This window comes from Protopterus annectens, chromosome 5.part0 (genome assembly GCF_019279795.1).
Source record: "Protopterus annectens isolate FY-2018-M chromosome 5.part0, PAN1.0, whole genome shotgun sequence".
Taxonomy (NCBI): domain Eukaryota; kingdom Metazoa; phylum Chordata; order Ceratodontiformes; family Protopteridae; genus Protopterus; species Protopterus annectens.
Window position 1 is genome coordinate 507,608,315 of NC_056735.1, and position 24,912 is coordinate 507,633,226.

General features: G+C 35.9%; 1 protein-coding gene across 18 annotated transcripts in view; it reads left to right on the forward strand.

Annotated features, from left to right (window-relative positions):
* The window catches only part of ROBO2 (roundabout guidance receptor 2), a 1,870,921-nt gene that overhangs the window by 1,821,222 nt on the left and 24,787 nt on the right, over nt 1-24,912 (forward strand). For 11 of the 18 annotated variants that reach the window (XM_044072427.1, XM_044072429.1, XM_044072423.1 and 8 more), the window contains one exon: nt 16,053-16,316. The exons of the other annotated variants lie outside the window; for them this stretch is intronic. In XM_044072427.1, coding sequence (XP_043928362.1) covers nt 16,053-16,316 — 264 coding nt within the window. The remainder of the gene's footprint in view (nt 1-16,052; nt 16,317-24,912) is intronic. 18 annotated transcript variants of the gene reach the window in all.

Below are 24,912 nucleotides of genomic sequence, written 5' to 3' on the forward strand. Positions count from 1 at the left end.
AAACAAACAAATGGACCCAAGAATAGCTGAATGATCCAATGCTGCTCTAAAATTCATATTTCTTTCAGGTACATAAGGGTTTTTGCAGTTTAACTGCTTCTTCAGATGTAATTCAAATAACAGAAATGTCAAACTATTTTACTACCATATACATATAATAAGGTTGTTGATAATGGCATTAGATGCACTCTTCCATGTGGTCAGTGTGCAGGCTGTAAATATATAGATGAAAGCAGCACCTTTTCACATCCAGATCAGGGTAGGATATATACATTTAATGTTTATGCTACCTGTAATTCTGTCCATATTATTTATTTGACATTGCATAGTTTGTTCAAAATTTTATATAGAAAAGACAGATAGAGCTTTGAAGGACAGAATAAAGGAACACAATTATCAGATTAACAAGAAAAGTAATGTTAGTGCACTGTCTAAACACATCCAGAATACAGATAGTACGCATGTTTTTATGTTCATGGCAAAAGGTAGGATTTCAGAAAGTGTTGGGGGGGGGGTATCAGAAATTTAACAGAACAGTTAGAAGAGAAATGGATTATTAGTCTCAGGGGTGACCATGGACATGGCCTAAATGATAGGGTTCCTATTAGATGAAAATTAAAAGCAAGACCTTTGTGTAGGTGAATGTTGATTTTTTAATATTTTATTTTGATAGTATAGTGAAACTATTATATGTATGTGGTAGTAAAATAGTTTGAATGAATCTTTATAGAGTAGTGTTTTTTATGCATTATTAGTTTAATACTAGAAAGTTTTTATATACGTTCTTATATATATATATATATATATATATATATATATATATATATATATATATATATTTTACATATATACATATTTATATATTTCTGAAATAGTGTTATCTTCATGAATATAGTAATTATATATGGATTTGCTATAGGGATGTATTTATGCATGTATCTGTTTAAGAATGGTTTGAGTAAAGTCATGTGATTAATTGTCTTGTAAAGTTAGAATATTTAATGAGCATTTCTGTTATTTGAATTATATCTGAAGAAGCAGTTAAACTGCAAAAGCACTTATGTACCTGTAATAAATATGAATTTTAGATCACTGGAGCATTTGGCTATTCTTGGGTCCATTTGTTTGTTTGGTGTTTTATACATTATCAGTTTTTGTGGACCTGAGTTCTGGCAAAGGTTTGTGGTTGTTGTTTTCTGCATTATTTTAACGTTTGTTTACTGGGAAAGTCCGACTTGGGACAAAGCCAGTTTTCAGCAGAGGCCTGGGAAGAAATGCTTCAGCGACATGTCTTTGTAACATGCCTATGTCTTTGTAATATGCTATGTTGAGAACTTATCCCTCCAACTAGTTTTGTTTATGTTTTGATGTAGGTTTAAGTCTCTAGTGGGGGTGTTTATAGGGGCACTGGTTTTATAAAAAAAATAGGAGGTCAAATAGAAGTGGGACTTTTGTGACTCGGAAAGTTAGACATTGGTCATCCAATAGCAGACAATAGCCTACTGAGTACAAAAAGAGTTGTGCTAATCCTTCTGGATAGTTGAAGGATGGGACACCTTTAACTTTCTTGATTAGAAATCTTTGGGGCCTTTCCAGCTAAGCGGTATGCTTAGATTAGGAGATACCAAAGCGTGCATTGTATTCAGTGATGTGCCTCATAAAGGAAGAGCAGTGTTAGGATGACCTCTTTGGCTTTTGAAGATATTCCCTTATTAATTAACTGGACAGATTGAGGGATTTCTGGACTGTGGTAGAAAAATTATGATTGTATGAGAGAGAAAGAGAGAGAGAGCAAGAGATGTCCACCAAAGTGCCCAGGTATCTTAAGACCTTGTAACATATGAGGGGCAGCAGGTTTTTGGTGCCAAACATTACTGTGTTGCACTTTCTTTTGCATTTAACTTTAGACCATTTTCAGTGTACCAGGTATATGCACATACCAACTACTGTTGGAGCTGTTTATTGTCAGTGAATGAGCATATAACAGTACCCAGCTTGCAGTCATCAGCAAACATGGTTAACCACACTTCTGGGATATCGGTTGGATGTCTGTAAAGTAAATGCCAAACAGCAGAGGGGCTAGCACAGATCCCAGTGGCATCCCAGCCACTGCAATTTTATATTCAGAAACTGTGCCAGCAAGTTTTCCAACTTGGGATCTGTTGTAAAGCTAATTTGCATACCAGTGGACAACACGGGTATTTATATTAAGCTTGTCAAATTATTAAATAATTCCTGTATGGGAAATAGTATCAAAATCGTTATCCAGGTCAAAGTAAGCAGTGTGCGCAAAGTGACCACTGTCCACAGCCTCTGTAACCTTTTCAAAGATGCTTAATGGGTTCAGGAAGAAGGACCTTCCCTTGTGTGGAGTCTAGTTCAGTTAAGTTGCCTATGTTTGCCTAAATAACTTCTGCTTTAGTATTCCATGGCTTTACATATAAGGCTGGTGAGGCTGATGGGCAATAATTTCCTAGGTCTGTATAGAGGACACTCTTGTGTAGGCGAATCACACTGTATGTTCTCCAGGCATCAGGCACAAACCCTGTAAACAGGCTGAGGTTGAAGAATTTAAGAAGAGGTTCAGATAGTGGTACCTGGCGCTGAGGAGAATGTTTTCTGGTCCCATGAAAGTAATAGTTTTAGCCTCTGACAGGGATTTTAACACTTGTTCCAAGGTGATTTTAAGTAAAACTACATGTTTGGGGATAGTGGAGGCAACAATGTGGGCAGGTGTGGGTAAGGTTATCACTACATTTTTCTGCTAATATATTGGTGATATCATTGTGATCAGAGTGTGAGGTATTATTATACATGAGTTTGGACATTATTCCTTAATTTTTTAACTTAGCTGAATCGTGATTTGTAGTTTCCTTTGTTGTCTGTGGCAACATTGAGTTTGTATTCCGCTTTACATTTTCTAATAGTGCTCTTAAGTTCCTTGCTGGCATGTTTGTGTGGTCTTAAGGTGGGGTGTTAAGATGTAGGGAATTTCATGCAACTTTTCATTATGTTCACTCTTTTATATACAAGTTATTTATAGGGCAGTTCCTCTAGAGATGTTTATTTCTAAATTTATCATTATATTTAAGGCAGATGGGTACCAACTTTTTTATGCAGCCAGTTAGGGTATCGTAAAAGTCTGAGGGTCATGTGGCATACTTCTCAGGTTTACTTGCAAGGTATTGTTGAAAATTTATTAAGTATTAATTGAGTTTGTTAAGGGTGACTTAACTGTCCAGAAGCTCCAAGTTAGTGTGATGGGTAACTTGATGTGAGGTAAACGTGTTTTTAACAAATACAGATACTGCCCACAGTTGAAAATCAATGTATATGAGCAAGAAAGTTAAGGTTTGTTCAGCCATGTAGCTGTGCTGAATATTGTTGTTTTCCTTTCTTGTGTCCCCTAACAAAACTCTGAGATTACTGCCCACCTCACTTGTATGTTCAAAGAAAATCCCTTAATCTCAGTTCAACAGAATTGGTGTTCTACCACTGACAATGTACAGAGCTGTAGCTGCATCAGTTGATGGCCCAAGGAGTCCCCAGAGCAGTGCACCCTCAAAGTCCTTCAGCAAGTAGTAAAGAGCTTGTACTAGGTCCTTCCCACAGTTACAAACAACTGAGCACTTTCATTTAAGAAGCCTTAGCCACTATATCTGCTGAGGCTGATTAAAGATGGCCATTGTTACTGAATTTGAACTGTACTCTTCTGAGGCACCAGTAATGCCCCCTGATAGCTTGTACCTTGAGTGCTCTCATCAGCTGTAAATTATAGACTTCATCAGAACCAAAAAAACTGAATCAGTCCACCAACATACTATATACACACACCCACATAGATAAATCAAATGACATGACTACCTAATTAAAGTCAATTAATTGTTTCTAAACTTGTTAGAAGCAAAATCCACCCTACACAACATTGTTAAACCACTAACTTAATGCATACCCTAGGTTCATAGGTAGAGACTAGGCTATTGGACCTAGGGCATAATTAAACCTAAAATAAAAAACACAAGATCCACAGATGGTGTATACACTTTATTAGTACCAAGCAAGCTTAATAAAGCGTGTACACCATCTGTGGATCTTGTGGTTTTTATTTTAATATTTATATCTTGCCATAATTAAGCCTAGCCAGAAATTTTGTGCTATTGCCTCCCTCTCAAGTGGTTTAGTTATCTGCATCCCTGTCAAGCAGGGCCACAGAAGTGATTCCTGAGGTGAATTTCCTGTTTCCCATCCACTCATTAAGATTTCTCTTGAAGAGTGCCAGTGAGGAACTCTGCCTCACATATATGGGGACCTTATTCCAGAGCAAGGGGAGTCTCTGGGAAATGAATCTGTCCTTCCAACACGTCCTGTTTATTGATGATGACTGGTTGATATCCCTTGAGCGTGTAGCTTTGGTGGATTGGGTTTTCCTTATGTGGAGCATTTCTAGCAATTCAGGGTTTTACATAGCCTTGTATGTCAGGCAGAGATCACCTCTGAGTAGCCGGTACACGACCGAGTACAGTGTGAGTTTTTTTAACCTCAGGGCATAGGGATTCTGTTTAAGGCCTGTTATCCTCTTTGTGAGGTACTTTTGTGGCCTCTCCAGTTGTTGCAGATGTCTTGTTAGGTACATCCTGAATGGGGTATTATATTCAATAATGGGTCTAATGAGTGATGAGTAAAGGGGGACAATAACTTCCTTATTCCTAGATGCAAACCCCTTTGTGATAAGGTGGGCCATGTAGAAGAATTTTGCATACTTCTAATTACACATTTTCAAGTAAATTACATGCACATTTAAAAAATGTTTGCCACACCAAATAAATAAACATATTTTTTGAATAACTAGGTAATAATACAAGAACATAAACTGAAAAACACAGCATTTAATTACACATAAAAATGACCATCTAAAACACCCCATGAATGTAATGGTCGGGACACAATAAAATCACCAAAACCTATAAAAGGAAATCTGACATCAATCTGAAAACACTGGCAATAGATGCCACCTCAGTGATGCCTGGGTATTTTGTGGCATTACATTTCAATTGCCACCTTAACACTTTATATTCCAAATAAAGTACAACAGGACCACCCTTGGGTCCAAGGTCAACCTGATCTATGGCTATAAATTTGAAATAATGTAAGGGGTAATTCATAATGTGCTTCACCAAGGCATTAGACTCATTGGACCTAGGAATGTCATATATATGCTGACATATCCTATTTTTGAACTTGTTAATAGTTTTTCCAATATAAAAACAATCACATCCCTGGCACTTGGCCACATATACCAGGTCTCTACTGTGGCAGTTATGTTTGTGACCCAGTCTAATCGTACCATAATTTTTGATAAAAATTTCACTGCCCTCCAAAACATATCTGCACTGTGTACAATGGCCACATTTTTCATAACTCCTACACCACTATTTCTTAGACTTCTCTCAATAAAATTCTTGAAGCAGGCATCTTTTCTATATACGACTGCTGGTATTCAGGTATTATTGTCCCAAATTAAAAATGACCCAGTTCCTACGAATTATGTCCGTGACACCCTGAAAGTGAATATTAAAGGATAAAACCAGACCTTTGTTGTAGTCACTAAACTTAGTTCCCAAACCATTGTGTTGAATGGAAGTGTAGACTTCAACCTTGTCCAGGGAACTTAATAGAGGGAAAAAGTACCCAGTAGATCTTTTTTTTGCTTTACCTCATCAAAAATTGGATCAAGAAATTCTTTGAGGTAACCCCTCTTAAGAAACATTTCCTTTAACAAGTCACTTTCAATCTGATATGTTTGATCAACACTAATCATACAGGTGAGACAAACACATTGGCCTTTAACCAAGGATCTGTTTTGGTATATTGGATGACAACTATAAAAATGGAGAAAAGAATTAGATTAAATAGGCTTCCTATATAAGGAAGACACACAACTCTTATTAGGTCTATCTTTAGAAAGTAATACATCCAAGCAGTGTACCCTGTCTTCACTGATTTTCATGGTGAACTTAAGGAGGTCAGTGCTAGAATTCATGAACTCAAAGAACTGGTCTAGCTGTTCCTTAGTTCCACTCCAAAAAATGATAATGTCATCCAAAAACCGCCCATAAAAGGACCAATGCTTAGAAAATTCAGAGGTGAAAATACTACTGATTTACCATTGTAATAAAACAGTGTTAGCAAAAATGGGGGCAAGAGCGCCCTCCCCATCATAATACCCCTCCTCTGTCTAAAAAAAACTGGTTCTCAAAAGTTATAAAATTATTTTCAAGTACCATTTCCGTCAGGGTCCCAAACATCAAAATCCTGTCATGGTCAAACCTAGAATTGGCACAAAGGAAATCACAGAACATCTCTAGCCCATCATAATGGGGAATATCTGTGAAAAGATCCTGAACTTCGATAATAACAAAAAGTAAGTCATCAGAGTAAAATTTATTTGACACTTTGGAAAAGAAATCCCAGGAATCCTTGAACAGTTGCTTGAAATTTACAAGGGTCCTTTTAAGGTGAAAATCTATGACTTTTGCCAAAGGGAAGGTTTTGTAAGCCTTGGCATCGACAATAGGTCATAAGGGAGGGTCCATGATGTCTTTATGCATTTTAAGGATTCCAAAGATAGTGAGGATTCGGGGGATTCTAAGCTCAAGAACTGGTATTTGTCCACACTGCTCTGGTTATCCAAAACCAAGTAATTTAACATGATGTCAATTCGTTTGTATGCAATGAACAGTTAATTCCATGAAACTTCATCGTAGATGTCAGAAAAAAGTAATGACAGCATTTTATTAACATAGAAATTGTTATCCATAGCAACAAGTCCCCGTCCCTTATTGGGTTTCATGACCCTAATAGAGATGTTGGAAATTTCTTTTAACAAAATTGTTTCCTCCTGACTTAAATTGTGGGAGTACTCCAGCCTTTTAACAACCTTCTTATATTGTTGGTACAAATATTTTCAAATTAAAACAATGCAGGATGTAACGGGGGATTGAAACAACTAAACCTCTTACAACCTTGTAGGGCAGGGCAATTGTTGTTCCTTCCCTCAAAGTAAAAACGAAAGTTTAATTTTCTAACAAATAACTTTAGATCCAACAGTATTGTATCAGTTTTGGCTGTTCAAGCCAGAACAAATGTAAGGCCTTTTTCAAGTAAATCAGCCCATTGATGTGTAACCTCCCAACTACTAAGATTCTAAATATTGAAATCACCATGTCCATGAATAGTGATGTTGTTACATGCATCTTTATCACAAGCTACCAACCCCTCCTTCTCCCCCTTCCATGTCATCTCCCTCTGGTCATTGTCCAAGTGTTGAAAAGGAGTCCTGAGGTCCACTGTTGGGTGACCGTGGAGGGTCCTGTAATTGCTGCCTCTGATTCATGAGTCTCTCCAACCTCCTCGGAAGCATAACCCCTAAAGGGGCTTCATCTATAATCTGGTCATTCACATTCTCAAAATCAGGCCTGTCATCATCAAAATCACTCACCACAGTAGTCTGAAAAACAGTACTATTACCAGGCAACTTAGGGTATGCATTGTCAGTTTCATGATCAGTTTTATCACTGTATTTTTTTGGATTTTTTTCTTTCTCATGGCCTGGTCAACATTAACAAAAATTGCTCTATATTAATTTGTTTTAGAATCAAAGACCAAATCACTCTTAATACGTGTGTCTAGGAAATAGTAGAATCATTCAGTACCTGTATTTTGTGGTCATTTTCCCTTACAAGTATTTCCATCAACTCACAGCCATGCCTGGTAAATAGATGTATTAATTCCCAATGTAATTCACAGCTGGGAACCAGTCCAGTAGGAAAATTTCAACTGCGGAGTCCCTTTGGGACCTGTTCCCTATTTAGACATTCTCGTAAATAACAGTTTTCAAGCTGGAGCTTGCACAATTTTAAAATCTGCTCCGCAAGGACTTTGAGTTGTTGATTAACAGTGCCATAGTTGGAAACACTAGCTCCTCCATTGAAGCTTATTTTTTGACCTTCCATCAGTGAGCTGATCAGTTCCGATGAAGTCTATAGTTTACAGCTGACGAAAGCGCTCAACTTTTTAAATAAACGGCTCTCCTGTTTCCAGTCTTCATCTCCTTTTTGTTTTTCCATATTTATAAATGTCTAAGCTTATTTCTACATGTATCTGCCAAAACATTGTTTACAGGAAGGAACAGTCCTCTAAATGCAAACCACAACCACAGCAGAGAGAACTTTATTACATAAATGCAACACTTTTAGATGAGAATTGCCAGTTATCTTTATTAATTGTCAAATATGTGGTTCATATGTTCAATAGTCAGTTGTTTTTCAGGAGATATTCTGCACTAAAATGAGCAGTTTGTGTGAGTGCCTTTTCATTTATTTCATTTTTATACGCATTTTAAACTGCATTGATTTATGTTGTTGTGAGACCTTTGAAGTGATATTTATAAATAAAGGTAGTATATTAGTGCTTGCCCCCACTTATACAGCAGTTGCCCTGGGGCTTGTAAGCTGAAAAAAAAAAAAAATATATATATATATATATATATATATATATATATATATATATATATTTGTCTTTTTAGCATTTTGAGCTGTACTTCTCAAGCAAAATCATTGACAATAACTATTTCTAGGCTGCCTTGAATAGTTTTTGGTAAACTGTTTGTCTTATCCACCACATAGTTATCAAATCAATTAATTAACTAAATAAATTGTGGGAGGTTGGCATAATGGTTAAGGTGCTTACCTTAGAAACACAAGGTACAGGGTTTGATTCTGACATGGGGTAATTGGCTAGGCTTAAAATGGCCCATAAGGGTAGTTAGCCTAGTAGTAACCTATGAAATTAATAAATTATATATTTAAATGTCACAGGATCTTCTCAGTTTACTGTCTGTATATTTCCAGAATTTTAGTGTTAACTTATAGTGCAAGAATGTCTCTGATTTATATAATTAAGGCAGTCAAATCTGTCTGATTTTTTCCATTTTAACTTGCTCTTGTAAAATTAGAATACAAATGTAACTTATTTATCTATAGTTATCTGTATTTTTCCAGTTTCAGATTTTCTCCGGTGTAGCTGCCTTTCAGTAGTTGTATGTCTATATTGTAAATTTATATATATTTTACCATAAGGTTTCCATACTCAGAAGCCAACATATGTAAGTTTTCAAGCAAGTATCATGGTACTATCTCATTATGACATGATATTATTTATGGGTGCTAGTCTCATATTATTGGTAATTGGTTCTTTCCTTATTTCTCAGTTTAGGTTGCTGTCAAGCGTTTTACTCTTTAGCTACTTTCCAAATGCTATGGGGTCCTTAAATAGTATTAGATATTATGAGAACTTAGTCATTTCCGTTGAAAAAGGATAGTGGTCTAAATGTATCAACACTGACCCTGGATCGGAGAGTTTATCCAGGCACAGGATGAGGCAGCTGAGAGAGTAGGGGGTGAGTGTTTCACTTAATCTATGGTGAGAACAGTAGTTTTGTCCCAATACTTTTGTCACCTGGAGTAGTTTAGTTCATAGTACAACAAGGCAGAAAACCAAGGTTGGACATGAGGACTACCTGTGTCAGTTTCTACTGGAGCCAAAGGCGGTAAATGTGTACAACAACACAAAACACATGGGCCACTGGTGGCCTGTCTTTACTGAAAAAACTGATAGCCCTTTTAGGGGTGTGTGAAGATGTTAGAAGCAAAAAACAAAGTTTCAATCTTAAAATTGACTTACTCCTAGATATTATCTTCCTGTGTTGTCCATTGTCAGCAGTGGCAGAAAATGGAAAGGTTAATGGCTGAAAGAAATTGGGTCAGTAATCACAGGATGATGTGAAGAAAATGATTGTGTTTATGCTTTTATTCTTCTGCATGCTCTGTAATGTTTTACTCCAATATATGTACCTCCATTCATTCCTTTCTTAATTAAACCCTAAAGTCACCTGTCCCAGAGAAAGTGATGAAAGCAGTGTGTAAAACACACTTTAACTTTAAAAAAGTGAAAGGGATAGACCTAAAGATAGAATTAAGGTCAGACAATGAATCTGCGTTTTAAATGTAAATGGGAAATATTCTTGAAGGAAAAGCTGTTTCAAAAGCACTTTGCTTGCTGATCCCTAAGGCTTAGGTTGCCAAGGGCATGACTCACTGAGCTAAACTGGTCATGATTCAACCCAGTGAAAAAATGTTAGCCCCCACCCCCCACCCCCACAATCCTGGTCTTATATATACCGACGTCATAGCTGCACAAATGCAAAGAATCGACAACCTCACAAAATGGAGGAATGACTGCTGGACAGCACTAGAAATGGCAACATTAATCAGTGATTTCAAGTTATATCGTTGATTTTCTATAGGTAACATTAATCAGTGATTTCAAGTCATGTCACTGATTTTCTGTAGGCAACATTAATCAGTGATTTCAAGTTATATCGTTGATTTTCTATAGGTAACATTAATCAGTGATTTCAAGTCATGTCACTGATTTTCTATAGGCAACATTAATCAGTGATTTCAAGTTATATCGTTGATTTTCTGTAGGCAACATTAATCAGTGATTTCAAGTTATATCATTGATTTTCTATAGGTAACATTAATCAGTGATTTCAAGTTATGTCATTGATTTTCTATAGGCAACATTAATCAGTGATATCAAGTTAGGGATGGTAGGGTCAAGCAATTGATCCTCATGTGTTTGGAGCTCTCACAAGTACAAGGGGGGCCTTCAATGGCAGAATGCGCTTTCAGCTGCACAGAAAAATTAAGCCATTATATGCATTTAAAAAGACTAGATTTTAAAAAAAACAGATTAAATACAAAATTGTATCTAAAGTGCAGAAATAAATTTTGATTTACATCTCTGAGATGTCTGAAAAATAGAGAGACCACAGACCAAAACAATGAAAAGCAACTTTATAAGGTCTAATAAAGAAATAGGAAGGCTAGAGTGCAGGAAATACTGTAATGTAAAAAAAGTAAACTTTATTTTGAAGGTTGAAATAAGTTTTAAATGTCACCAGGGTATTCAGATGTATTACTTCTCTGTAAAATAGTTTGTCTTTTTGGCTTTTCCCGGTTAGGGGTCACCACAGCTGAACTCTGGTCTGCTAATGATTGGCAGTTGATTTTTATGGTGCCGAGTTGCTAGCCCGACGTCCAACCTTCAGTGAAGACACACCCATTCACGCATGTCTTTCGGAGGCCACTCAACTGCAGGGAGGACATGCAGACTCCACACAGAAGGCGCTCTAGCCTTGAATCGAACAGGAGAACTTCTTGCTGTGAGGCAACAATGCTACCGCTGCACCAACACAGCTTTACTTCTCTGTAAAATAAAATACATTTAATGTAAAGAAAGTAAGGAGTGAAGAAAATGCAGGGGCAGGGGGAGAAAAGGACAGGAATAAAGAAGGAAAAATACCAACTTTTGCTACATACTGAAACTCAGATGTGTATGATCTCCACTGTAAACAAAGAAGTGTGCAGTTAGCCAAGCATTGTGGGATATAAAAAGTATTGCTTGTGTCCATTAATGCTACTCATAACCCTGTATGAAGATACAGAGTAAGAATCAAGCTACCGTCATGCAGACAGAACTAGGTTTGACACAAGCTGGTATACTACAGCAGAAGGTAAATGAGTAATGCCCTCTTTTTCTGACATGACCTTGTCAGATTTCCTGTGGTGGTTGGAACAGAAGACGCTACCTTTGTTATTATCTTTGGCAGCAAACAGAAAAAAATCATAAAATGATTGAATTCATTTGGTTCTAGTAGCTTCCCAGATGCTGATGGTACCTCATTAAAGCCAATAAAACATTTATTTTTGATGCTGTAGTCATTGTGGTGTATTTCCTTGGTTATTGCTTACATCTTTCCATTTAACAGGGCTATGCATGTTTGTTTAATGGCTTAAAGCAAGCTGTGCATAAACAGATGACTACTTTTTCATGCCTGGGTACATGACAGTGCTCACACTTTCTTTCTTTTATCCTGGTAATAAGTGAATCAGTACAGCAGTACTTCCTAAGACTGTATAATGATTTAAATAATGAGCCATTACTTAGAATATAGCCATTAAGACAAAAGCTGCAAAACCTTGCAAGTTGGAACAATTAATATATCACTGTGTACTTTCAGAAATGTTGATAAATTTAAACAATTTTGATGGCATTCATTAAATATGTTTATTAGAAAGTTGGCTTGTTAATGCAACCAATGCTGTATGCAAGTATGCTTCTGTGCAGAACTTCATCAGCAGGTATTGTTTAAAAAAATAATTTTTCTCATATCTGTGAAGAATAATCCTAAGTCTCTTGATTCTGAGTGTTAGATTCTGCGTTCACAGAGTATAAAAATCCACAGTACATAAAATACAAAGCATACTGTGTTTAAAAGAATGTATCCTAAATCAAAGCAAAGAGGTGTTTTATGAAGTATATAATAAGCACTGAATTTTGCAGCAGAAGATGAAGAAATGCTGAGGAGTGTTTTTCCTGAGGTTTAGGTCCCTAGAGAGTGAAACCCAAGTGAGGATATTAAGTAACACTGCAGTTTTTCACCTGCACATGACTCTCAGACTACCGTTTCCACTTGCAGAGATCAAGAGCAAGGACAGCTCTTATGTAAACACAAGCTGTTTCCAAGTCAGGGATCCTAACAGTAGTGTTGCTAAGATGCTAGCAGTGAATTTAAAACGTGAAATTACAAGAAAGCCTCAAGAGAAAAGATTTATTTACTTTTTTGTTGATAATTTACTAATTAGCTAGGTGGAGCTGACTGAAAAATATAATTTTTGTTGTACAGCACTGAATCCTAGTAAGGGAAATAATTTGATATATTGTATTAAATACAAATGTAGGAAAGAGCCCTTACCGCTTTACAGTTTGTAAATCTGTGGATCTGAATCATTGCTGCAGACAGCAAGTACTTTTCATTTTCTGCAAGTGAAATGAATGCAGGTAAATACTACCCAAGCAGCATACATTCTACTTTGACTCATTTCACACCACATTGATAGAAATTGTATTACAGAAGTTATTTTTCAGGCTCTGTATGGTTTATTTTGTATTTCTAGTGTTATTTTCCTCTGACAAGGACACATAAAAAAATGTGAGTTCTGCATTTTGTTTAAAATTACAAAAATACATAATTCAAAGAAATGAAATAGTAGATCCATAATAAATACTTCTTGGATAATGCCAGAGTTAAGCTGAACAAATGTGTCTACCTGCTTGGCCTGTATGTGCTTTATCAAATATGGGAAAAAAAACAAAATATGAGCAGGCATTTCTGGTACAAATTGACTACATTGAGGGGTTCACTATAAATAAGTAAGCCCTGTTTAATATACATGTGATTACTCAACCCAAAATATCTAAAACCTTGGCAAATAACTACTTTAAAAAACAGTTTTCACAAGGTTTCAAAACACAAAAATGTTTTTTTTTTTTTTTTTTTTTTTTGTTTTTTTTTTGAGCAGGAGAGCAGGCATCCTGTAACCCCTGATATGGGAGCATACCCCCACACTCCCAAACTATATCTATATCAATCTATTTATATCTATATCTCTGTCTTTCTATCTGTCTACCTAGTAATTTTGAGATCACAGATTTGGACAATAATTTGAAAGAGGTAAAATGTGGCAGTCAGCTTCTCTTCAATCTCTGAAACTAAGTGTTATTACAAAATAACAGTGTTCCTCGTGTGGTGACATTCAGAGCATTAGTTGATTGGCCACCAGTCAGCAGATTTCCCTACTCTTAAGTTCCTTGTATCTGCCTCTAATGTTATGCTAATTCTGAAGGTATTTTTATCATTTGATTATTCATTACTGAGATGTTTCAGGAGACCAGCGTGGCTGGAATAGTTTACTGAAAGAGATTTTAATAAATCCCATTTAATCAAATAGTCATAATTCCCTTTATACAATCCTACTGTTTGCATAAATGTTATGTCAGGTTTTCCAGGTTTTCAGCTGCTACATTTCTAGCAGTTTTATATAAGCAGCCATATTTCCTGTGCTGCCATTATTTGCTGCCTGTGTGTATACAGAGTCAGTTCTCTCGCTCTCTCTTCTTACTATTTTTGGTACTTCCACAGGAAAGCCTAGAGAGGAAGGTGGCTTCAAGCCCCGCCTTTGTTCCATAATAAAGACTAGATTTAGTTATTATGCCCCTTAAGTCATCCTGTGAGGTGAGAAAGAACTTTTAGTAATATCATACATAGTTGTTCTCCCCTCCAGATGATATAGTAAGATACTGAGGGTGAGTAAGTGCATGTATGCTAGGGCTCGGCACTTAAATGCATCAAGATTTCGTCTTGCATGACCAACATCTAGATTGCTGGCATAAGTGGGCATGGCACCCTGATATCCCATGCCATCCGCAGATAAGGGACCCCTGATAGTTGTCCTTCAGTTCAGCTTCTCCCGCACTGACATTCAGAAGAGACTCTTGCACCAGGAATTCCAATCAGACGCACATATCTTGTGCCACTGATTCAAAGTTTGCTAGATCTCTTTAATATGTATTGTAGTTTATCAATAGTAACTGCATAACAGCAGTTCTTCTTACCAACGTTCAACAGAAAAGGACAGCTGCCTAAAACACTGATAAATGCAAGTCTAGAGTATCAAAGTAAGACTGAATGAAAGTCTGATAGGCTTAACTAGTCTAACAAAAGTCATAATAAATCTCTTCCTAGGTTTGGGTTCTCAGTGCAGAAATCATTACATTCTGTATGTGATGTATGCTGAAGACAGTTGGTGACAACAAACATCAAGTAGAACAACAATAATAATAACACACACACAGACACATACACACATATACATATATATATATATATATATATATATATATACATATATATATATATATATATATATATATATATATATATATATATATATATATATATGGATCTAAGACCTTTGATTGAAAGATCAAAAGCCCAAATCCATTACCACCGAACACACTATAGCGAAAGCACTGTCATCGAAAAAGCACTTATGTTAAAAAAAAAACTCAAAATCTACTTGAAGGGGGGGGGGCTGCACCCCCCACACTTTAATATTCTCACTCCGAGGTCGCACTACAGTGGGGAAAAGTGAGTTTTCCCTTACCGCACTGTAGTACAACTGGAACAACAAGCATACTTACGCGAAAGTGCTGCTTCGGTGAACAGCACTTTCGGGCAAGTATGCTCATCAAATTGGGATTCGGTGAAAGATGCAGTTGAGCATCTGTACAGATCCCATATATATATTTATATATATTTATATATATACTTATATTAATATTTATGTATAATACAATGGGTAACATGGCACAACAAGGTTTCTTACATTCTAGCCATCCACACAGTAGCAGTCTATATTCTCACATTCTGCTGATGTTTGAACCAGTGGTATGGGAACAGTGTCTGTACCTCATCTGTTGTAGTGGATGGCAACACTGTGGGCACTAGCATATACTGCATACTATGCTATTTTGCCCTATCATAGAATAGCCCACCTTCAATGCTTTGCCCCTACTTGTGATAATCCATGTAGCATAGTGTACTAAATATCTATGACTCACAGACTATAAGTACACTAATTCCATTTAGCATGTTTGATTTAATAAGCTGATGGATTTATTTTTTTTTTTATTACGGGTTCATATAAAAATATTTGCAAAAACTTCCTTTAATCACTAAAATGAAACAGAAATCGAAATCATGTAGACAAAATTAATTGGGAAATCATTCCAGTAGAATGCAGTGATGCCTCGTGGATGCCAAAATAATATTAATGACATATTTCACAGGAACTATCTCTGACCCAAATGTGTTTCTCTTTAAAGAAAACTAAGCAATATAAGTGTTAGATATAAAGAAGACTAATTTAATTTAACATTGGTAAATTATGACTTTTGTTGAAGAAAATGATGTAAGATCAGGATCTTTAATATACAAAAGGTAGCTATGACTACATGTGCTCTTGTGATCTGTATGGAGTAATATGTAACGTGATGGGCATTTTAATCATTTTGTTCCCTTGTAGATCTTCCTCCTCCCCCAGATCCACCACCAGGTCAGGTTTTAAAATCTTACCAGAGTTCATGTCAAAGGGGCACAGGAGGTTCGTCTGAAAGGAAAGGAAGCTCTCTGGAGAGAAATCATATCCCAAACATGGAAGATATGAGTTCTTTACAGCATTACGGTAGAACATCACTTGAACGCCAGCAACAGCCAAATGAAAAGATTGGGTCAATAGAACACCAAGAAGATATGTGGAAACTTCAACACAAACCAACACTTGGCTCAGGTATTCATCAAAAGGCCACTGATGTTTTTAAGGTGCTATGTGATCCATCTGTAACAAGCTAGATAACAAGATTTTGTCTGACGTAGTATAGCGAAATGCATCTTGTAATGTCTGGGATCAAATATTTTGGAACTCTGCACCAAGAAGCATGGCAGTGCCTTTGTAAAACCTCTGTTCCAAAGAAGTTTATTCTCTGTGACATTTTGTTTTGCAGTATAACTTAGTGACAGTGGTATGATTTATGAGAATGAGTCCCATAAATAGAACATAAAAATGTTGAAAACTGAAAGCATGTGAAGACCACATCATGCAAATTAGATGCAGAATACTAGCTTTGCTTTTAACAAGTATATGATACTGTGTTTGCCCAGCTGATATTATAACAGATTAAAGGTTAAACTAGTGACTGGTTACTAACACTCATGTCCTATATATATGCTTTGTGTGTTTTTCCCCAACACATATATAGTCATTATACACATATATTTTTCTTAAAGTTAAATTTCCTTTCCTTTTTCACAGTTTAAGTCTTGATATATTATACTTTATGACCCTAGTTGAATCCAATGGCCATTCTTAAATTAAAGTGTTAATATAGCTGGTAGTTTTAAGTTTCTCCTTAATTCATGTTTAATAGCAATATTCAGTTTTTTGAGTAAACTTCTGACTGTTGTTTATTTATTCCTATATTTGCTAAGGTTTACACAGCAGATTGGTCGACTTCATAGGACCATGACACTAAACGCAATTACATACTGTGCCCTACGGCACTATTGACACCTTGCTCTGGCTGCAGTCAGATTAGTTTTTTATTTTCGGTTATTATTTCCTGGCACTAGATGCATTTAATTCTGCTTTAAATATGATATACTTGAGAGGCATCAGATAATACTGCCTTTGAAGCATTGTTCACATGGTTTTTAGTTGTTTATTGTTTTGCCTTTTTTACAGCTTACTCGCTGTTTATTTGTGTCAGCTTTCATATTAATCTTGATATTTATTGTTATATTTGAGTTTGCACATGTTGCATTTTAGATATGACACATTTTTATTAATGTTATCGTACATAAAGTCATTTATTTTTCTTTTTTTCTATGTTCTGTCTCTTTTTTTGCATAGTTTTATTCCAAAGGACCTTCACAGTGAACACTTAAATTGGACCGTTTTATTAACACTATGTGAAAAAAATTTTTTTCTTGGTTCATATACACAGCAAATGAATCATTTGTTAAAATTTCTTTTCATTTTTATTATTCTGGTCCGGTTTTCGTCCAGAAAGCCGAGGCTAAAGGATTTTTTGTATGGTTTTGGTGGTGATATTTCCAGGCAAATGGGTTTTTTTGAGTTCTGGAGGGGCTGATTGGTTCTCTGGAACACCTTGTCCTACGGGCGCATGACCTTGGTGGTAGAGTATCTTTCCACGAACGGTTTCCGTTTTTTACTCTACCCTTCAATGCCTTTTCCCTGACACTGTGTCGGGTTCTTTAGGCATTTGAGTATTTGTATAGTGTATGGGGTTTTGTTATCCCATGGATACCCATGATGTTTGTGATCAAGGGAATTGTCTGTATGAATAGGCTTACACTTATATGAGTCATTGACACTTCATGTTTACATAAGGTCTAGGTGAGCATGATGACCTAAGTAGCTGCAACATTCTTTTCTTATTTGATTTTTAGAATACCTCGGGCTGTTTCTGATTATAGGATGGTTTCATATACTGCATTTATGTAATGCGTTTATGCTTTTTAGATGAGACTAGTCGCAGATTAGGACAGTCCTGAGACTATGTTCACGGTTCACATTGAATCGGAACGTGGTTTGATCTTGTTTTATATGTAACGTTTTTACTGCATTAAAGAGAGTTTTGTGATTGTTGGTTAGTACATTATAACATTGTTTGCTTATTTAGCAACAGAAGGATATGGTTTGTTGATTTACTTGACGTTGTTTGCTAACAGCAACTATCTTTCTTTTTGTTAACACTGCTTCTTTAATAAGCGTACTGAGGAAATGTAAATGAGTCAACAATTGTCTTATAATTGTTTAATTCCTTGGTTTGCGCGCCAAAATGTTTTATACATAAGTACCTTGTTTTTACAATTTTGATACACCTGAAGAAGCGTAGTATAGCTACGTGAAAGCGCTTGTGTTTTTTATTACAATAAAGAAGACATTACGTTTACTGAGTTCATTTCATGTGGTGATTCCTGTGGATTCTGTACTACTATTTCCTTCACGTTTTTCCAAGAGGAGTCTTTGTTTTCCTGTAACAGTTCTGGGATTTTTTCTTTTGCTGTTGTGCTGCCTGCAGGTTTGACACATGGAACATAATGATATTGAGTTGGATTTTCATCCAGAGACGAGGACAACTGCTTTACCGGCTTGGGACTCTCTCAAGCACTGCACAGAGAATCCTTTATTGACTCTGGAGCTGACAAATCAAGCAACCGTTTTACCACCTACTCCTAACGGTGAGAATGTTATTGAATTTAATAGACTCTGTAAATTGTTCCAGGATGATTTATATCAGCTACAAAGACTAGCATGGCAAAGACTGCATTTAGAGGCATGTATACATTTTAAAATAGTGCCTAGAGGCATGCGTATTTTTTGTATGCCTTCTTATGGGGATAGCCATCCCACCTTACTGAGAAAATGGCAAGACCTCAACATACAACTGGGTTTCAGCTACATCAACCTGTTGCTAGAGTATTTTGCACCTCTTGAAGTTGATTTAAGGAACAAAATAGACTTACAATACAAAGCTATTTCAGAACGTTTCAAGACTGAGTACTTTACCAATAGGCTGGATAATATATGGACTCAAGTTCATTCATTTAGTGAAAGACTGAAACAAGTTAAGCACAAAAAACTTGTAAGGGATGCCAATGACTTTGCTCTCGGTCAAGTCTTCTTATGGCCTAGAGCTGAAAATGCACGCACACAGAATAGACCTAATATTGAAAATCAAAAGAATGCCTCAAGTTCTTCACCTGCCTTAAATGGAACAGTCAATACTGAAGCCATTTCAGCCTCTTCTGTTACATCTATCACTAACAAAATGGCAAGCACAGCATTGATGCCTAACAGCCTTGCACCTATATTTATCAATGATGCCAGCCTTGACAGTGGCACCCCCCCCCCCAACCAACAGGCAGCTAAAGCATTTCTTTTAGCAGGTGCTAAACCGAAGGACACAGCCCCTGCTACTAATTGTTTTTTACCATTCCTGGTCAAGCAACAGTCAGGATGGAGAGGCCGATCGAACAGCAGGGGGCCGAGAAAAAGAAAAGGCTCTGAAGAAAAGTATACAAACACAAGGAAACAAAGAAATTGAACTCTTTAGTGTATAATATATCTGAGTATGCTCTGTCTGAATCTGATCTTTCATTATTAGACAAAGGCCTCAATTTTATTCCCTCCCAAACCAGTTTTTTGAATGATGTCTTAATCGACTTGAGGTTATTTTGTCGCAATGTGTCCCTGAAAATTTTGTTCAAAAATAATAGTGTCTTAGACACGAAAGCTTTAAAGAATTTTTTTAGAGTCAAAAGTAGTTTTATTCCTCTCATGCCACATAATGTAGAAAGTTTTTAAAAAATGTGTGAGAAGGATTTTTATGAATGGTTTGCTTCTAATAAGAAAAGATGTTGCTTTTTTATTGTCACTAAGGATGAACAAAACTCTATCCAATCCCTGAAGACTAATAGTCACATCACGGTTAAGCCAGCTGACAAGGGTGGGGCAGTAGTTATTATGAACTCCTTAGACTATTCTAACAACATGAATAGGCTATTAACAGATGATATGGTTTATGAAATGATTACTAGAGAGAGAGTCAATAAAATTATTAAAACAGTACACACTGACCTTTATGACCTTTTGATGTGTGGCCAGATAAGCTGTGAGCTTTATGAATATTTTTTGATAGAATTCCCTACTATCCCCATAATTAAAGGTCTGCCTAAAATACATAAAGACATCAAGCCCGTACCAATGAGACCAATAGTCTCTAGTGAACGATGGATAACCTCCACCATTTCATCTTTTGTGGAAGGGCTATTAAGACCCTTAGTAGATGACATTCCTATTATTCTGAGAGACTCATATCAACTGATCGAGTTTCTAAGAGAGTTTGAATTAGATAGAGTGGAAACAGATCTGTTATTAGTAACTATGGACGTCAAAAACCTCTTCACATGCATCCCCAATGACCTGGGGCTTCAAGCCATTAGAGAGATCTTAGTCACCAATTCTGTCTATAGCAACAATAGACACATTTTGATTAACTATCTACTTGAATTGATACTTAATAACAATGTTTTTTTTATATCAGGATCAACTTTATTTGCAAAAATGGGGGGTTGCCATGGGCACCCCCTGTGCAAATAGTTACGCTAACCTTGTAGTCTATAACTGGGAGCTTAATCATTTGTTTAAACATGTAGGCTTTAGTAAAATAAGAATGTATAAGAGATTTGTTGATGACGTTCTCTTTTTATGGGAAGGCACAGAATTGCAATGTCTGAATTTTATTAAGGAATTAGATGTCACTACCACTTTCTTAAGATTTACAGCTGAGACATCCCCTCATCGGATACATTATTTAGATTTGACACTGGAACTGAATGGCAACAAGATTGACACGTCTTTATACAGGAAACCCACCTGGAGGAACACACTTTTACGTTTTGAAAGTATGCACCCCAGGTTCACTTTCAAAGGGATCATATTAAGTCAAATGTACAGAATATATAGAATATGTAGTGATAGGAACATTTTATATTCAGAACTAAACAAACTAGAAGTCCTGTTTAGAGAAAGAGGTTATCCTATCAAGTTAATAACTGAATGTAAGCAGGAAATCATCATGAGAATGAATAATATACAAGATTTAGCTGATCCAGACAGGAATTTTCCTACAACCCATATAAAGAATAAAGAGACGTTCACTGACAAATTGAGTTATGTCACTAAATACACTAGTGATGTTGTCAATCTCAATAAAATCATCACTAGGAATTGGAATGTTTTGATTATGGTCCCCTTCACCAGAACAATAGTGGGTGATTTTCCCAGGTTTAGCTACAAGACCTGTCATAATTTGAAACAATTACTATGCTTAGAAAAGGTTTCTCTATTAAACAATAGGACTAGTGACTTACAGGGCACCTTTCCTTGTGGGCGATGCCATATGTGTCCGTATATTTCTAAGAATGTTAGTTTTTTACATCCTGAAGGGTTTTTTACTTTTGTACCAAGTTTTTATAGTGACTGCAACAGTGTTAATTTAATCTACTTAGCAACTTGCGATCACTGTGAAGCTTTTTATGTAGGCCTTACCAAGAGGAGACTTCGTGACAGGATTTATAATCATTGTTACAATATCAAGAAAGGACATGAATGCAATGCTCTAGCTAAGCACATTGTTGAACATAAAACACATATGTTTAGTTTTAGGGTCCTGGAGATATTGGCTATTAACAACAGAGAAGGTGACAACATTAACCAGTTGGCCATTAGGGAACTCAAATGGATTTTTACTTTAAAAGCTCATATATACCCTGGCATCAACCAGTTTGTATCGGTCAAACCTATTCTTAATAATAGAAAGTTGTGATGTTAACATACATTTTATAACATCTGGGCATAGATGTTCGTCTTACACCTCAACTTTTTTCTTTTTTTCTGTTTTTATGGTATTTGAGAAAGAAACAGTAAAAATCTATTAGTACTATTATCATAGGTACATTTCAGGTACCAACATATACATTTTTTATATTTTTTCGTCATATGTATTTTTCCTTCATAACATCTGGGCATAGATGTTTGCCTCACATCTTTACTCTTTTCTTTATTTCCTGTTTTTATGTTATTTGAGAAAGAAACAGTAAAAAATCTATTAGTACTATTATCGTAGGTACATTTCATGTACCAATATATACATTTCTTATGTTTTCTTGTCATATGTATTTTTCCTAATTATTTACTTTGTTTACATATAAACTAGTGACTGGTTACCAACACTCATGTCCTATATATATGCTTTGTGTGTTTTTCCCCAACACATATATAGTCATTATACACATATATTTTTCTTAAAGTTCAATTTCTTTTCTTTTTTCACAGTTTAAGTTTTGACATATTATACCTTATGTTCCTAGTTGAATCCAACGGCCATTCTCAGATTAAAGTGTTAATATAGCTGGTAGTTTTAGTTTCTCCTTAATTTATGCTCAATAGCAATATTTACTTTTTTGAGTAAACCTTTGATTGTTGTTTATCTATTTCTAAATTTGCTAAGGTTTACATAGTAGATCGGTTGACCTCTTAGGACCATGACATTAAACGTAATTATATACTGTGCCCTACGGCACTATTGGTAACTTGCTCTAGCCGTGCTCAGATTAGTTTTTTATTTTTGGTCATTATTCCCTGACACCATATGCATTCAATTCTGCTATAAATAAGATATACTTGAGAAGCATCAGACAATACTGCCTTTGGAGCATTGTTTACATGGTCATTAGTTGTTTATTGTTTCGTCGTCTTTTACAGCGCATTCGCTGTTTATTTACCAGCTTATATACTAACTTTGACATTTAAGTTATATTTGAATGTGCACATCTTGCATTTAAGACATGACACTTTTTTATTCATTTCTAAGTACATAAAGGTATTTATTTTCCTTTCTTTGTATTTTGTCTCTTCTTTTGCACAGTTTTATTCCATAGGACCTCTACAGTGAATATTTAAACTGGCCCGTTTTATTAACACTGTGTAAAATAATAGTTTTTTCTTGGTTCATATACACAGTATATGCATCAATTGTTATAAATTTCTTTTCATTTTTATTATTCTGGTCCGGTTTTCGTTCAGGAAGCCGAGGCTTAAGGATTTTTTGCATAGTATTGGTGGTGATATATCCAGGCAAATGGTTATATTGAGTTTTGGATGGGCTGATTGGTTCTCTGGAATAGTCTGTCCTACGGGCGCATGACCTTGGTGTTAGAGTATCTTTTGACGAACGGTTTCCGTTTTTTACTCTACCCCTCAATGCCTCTCCCCTGACACTGTTGTCGGGTTCCTCAGGCATTTGAGTATTTATATAGAGAATGGGGTTTTGATATCCACGGATACCCATGATGTTTGTGATCAAGGGAATTGTCTGCATGAATAGGCTTACACTTATATGAGTCATTGACACTTCATGTTTACATAAGGTCTAGGTGAGCATGATGACCTAAGTAGCTGCAACATTCTTTTCTTATTTGATTTTTAGAATACCTCGGGCTGTTTCTGATTATGGGATGTTTCATGCACTGTATTGAGGTAATGCTGTCTAAGCCTTTTTAAATGAGACCAGTCGCAGTTTTGGACAGCTTTGAAACCATGTTCACGGTTCACAATGAATCAGAACGTATTTTATCTTGTTTTATATGTAACGGCTTTATTGCACTAAAGGGAGTTTTGTGATAGTTGTTTAGCACATTACAACATTGTTAGCTTATTTAGCAACAGAAGGATATGGTTTGATGATTTACTTGACGTTGTTTTTTAATAGCAACCATCTTTCATTTTGTTAACACTGCTTCTTTAACAAGCGGACTGAGAAAATGTAAATTAGTCAATAATTGCCTCATAATTGTTTAATTTCTTGGTTTGCGCGCCAAAATGTTTTATACATAAGTACCTTGGTTTTATAGTTTTAACACACCTGAAGAAGCGTAGTACAGCTACGTGAAAGCGCTTGTGTTTTTTACTTCAATAAAGAAGACATTACGTTTACTGAGTTCATTTCGTGTGGTGATTCCTGTGGATTCTGTACTACTTTTAACAAGCATATGATACTGTGTTTGCCCAGCTGATATTATAACAGATTAAAGGTTTTAGTGAAGCTTAGTATATGGGGGCCAGATCTGTACAGCAAACATCATATATACATTGAAGCGTTTCAGCATGATTGCCGAAATATGTCACAGTTGTTACTTTTATGGCTACCGTGTTGGCTTAAGTATCAAGGTAGAGATGAGTGATGCCATTGAGGTAGTTAACGAGTAGAAGGTGGTTGTAATGTATTTTAAAAATTCAGACCCGTTATCTCACTAATGTTGTGAGGAAGCCTTAATCAAGAATTCTGAAGAAGTCCACAGAGATGGATGAAAGTGCTAATCTGAGATTAGTAAATGGTCTTTTGTTTTTAACTGAGTGAGTTTCACCTATTTCTTTCTTTCTTTGGTTTTCATTTTGCAAGGCAATCTTGTAAGATTCATTGGACAAAAATAACTGGAACTCTTAAGCGAATCCATTGGACAAAATGACTGACTCTCTTAAGCGAGCAGTTTAATCCCTGAATCTGGAACATTGCTATTTAGAAGACAACAAATCAGCCTAAGGAGAAGGGAAAGGAAAAAAAGTAGATAGTTTTAAGAATTTTGCTTTTGTATAGCCTGTGTGCAATCTGTGAGGATATTTTTATCTTATTCATTCATTAGACCGGCAACCCCAATTGGCAGAGTTTTCTTATTTCAGAGGTAACCTGGAAACTCAGTGTGATGATCTAACATGTTCAGAACTGCACATTATTTTGACT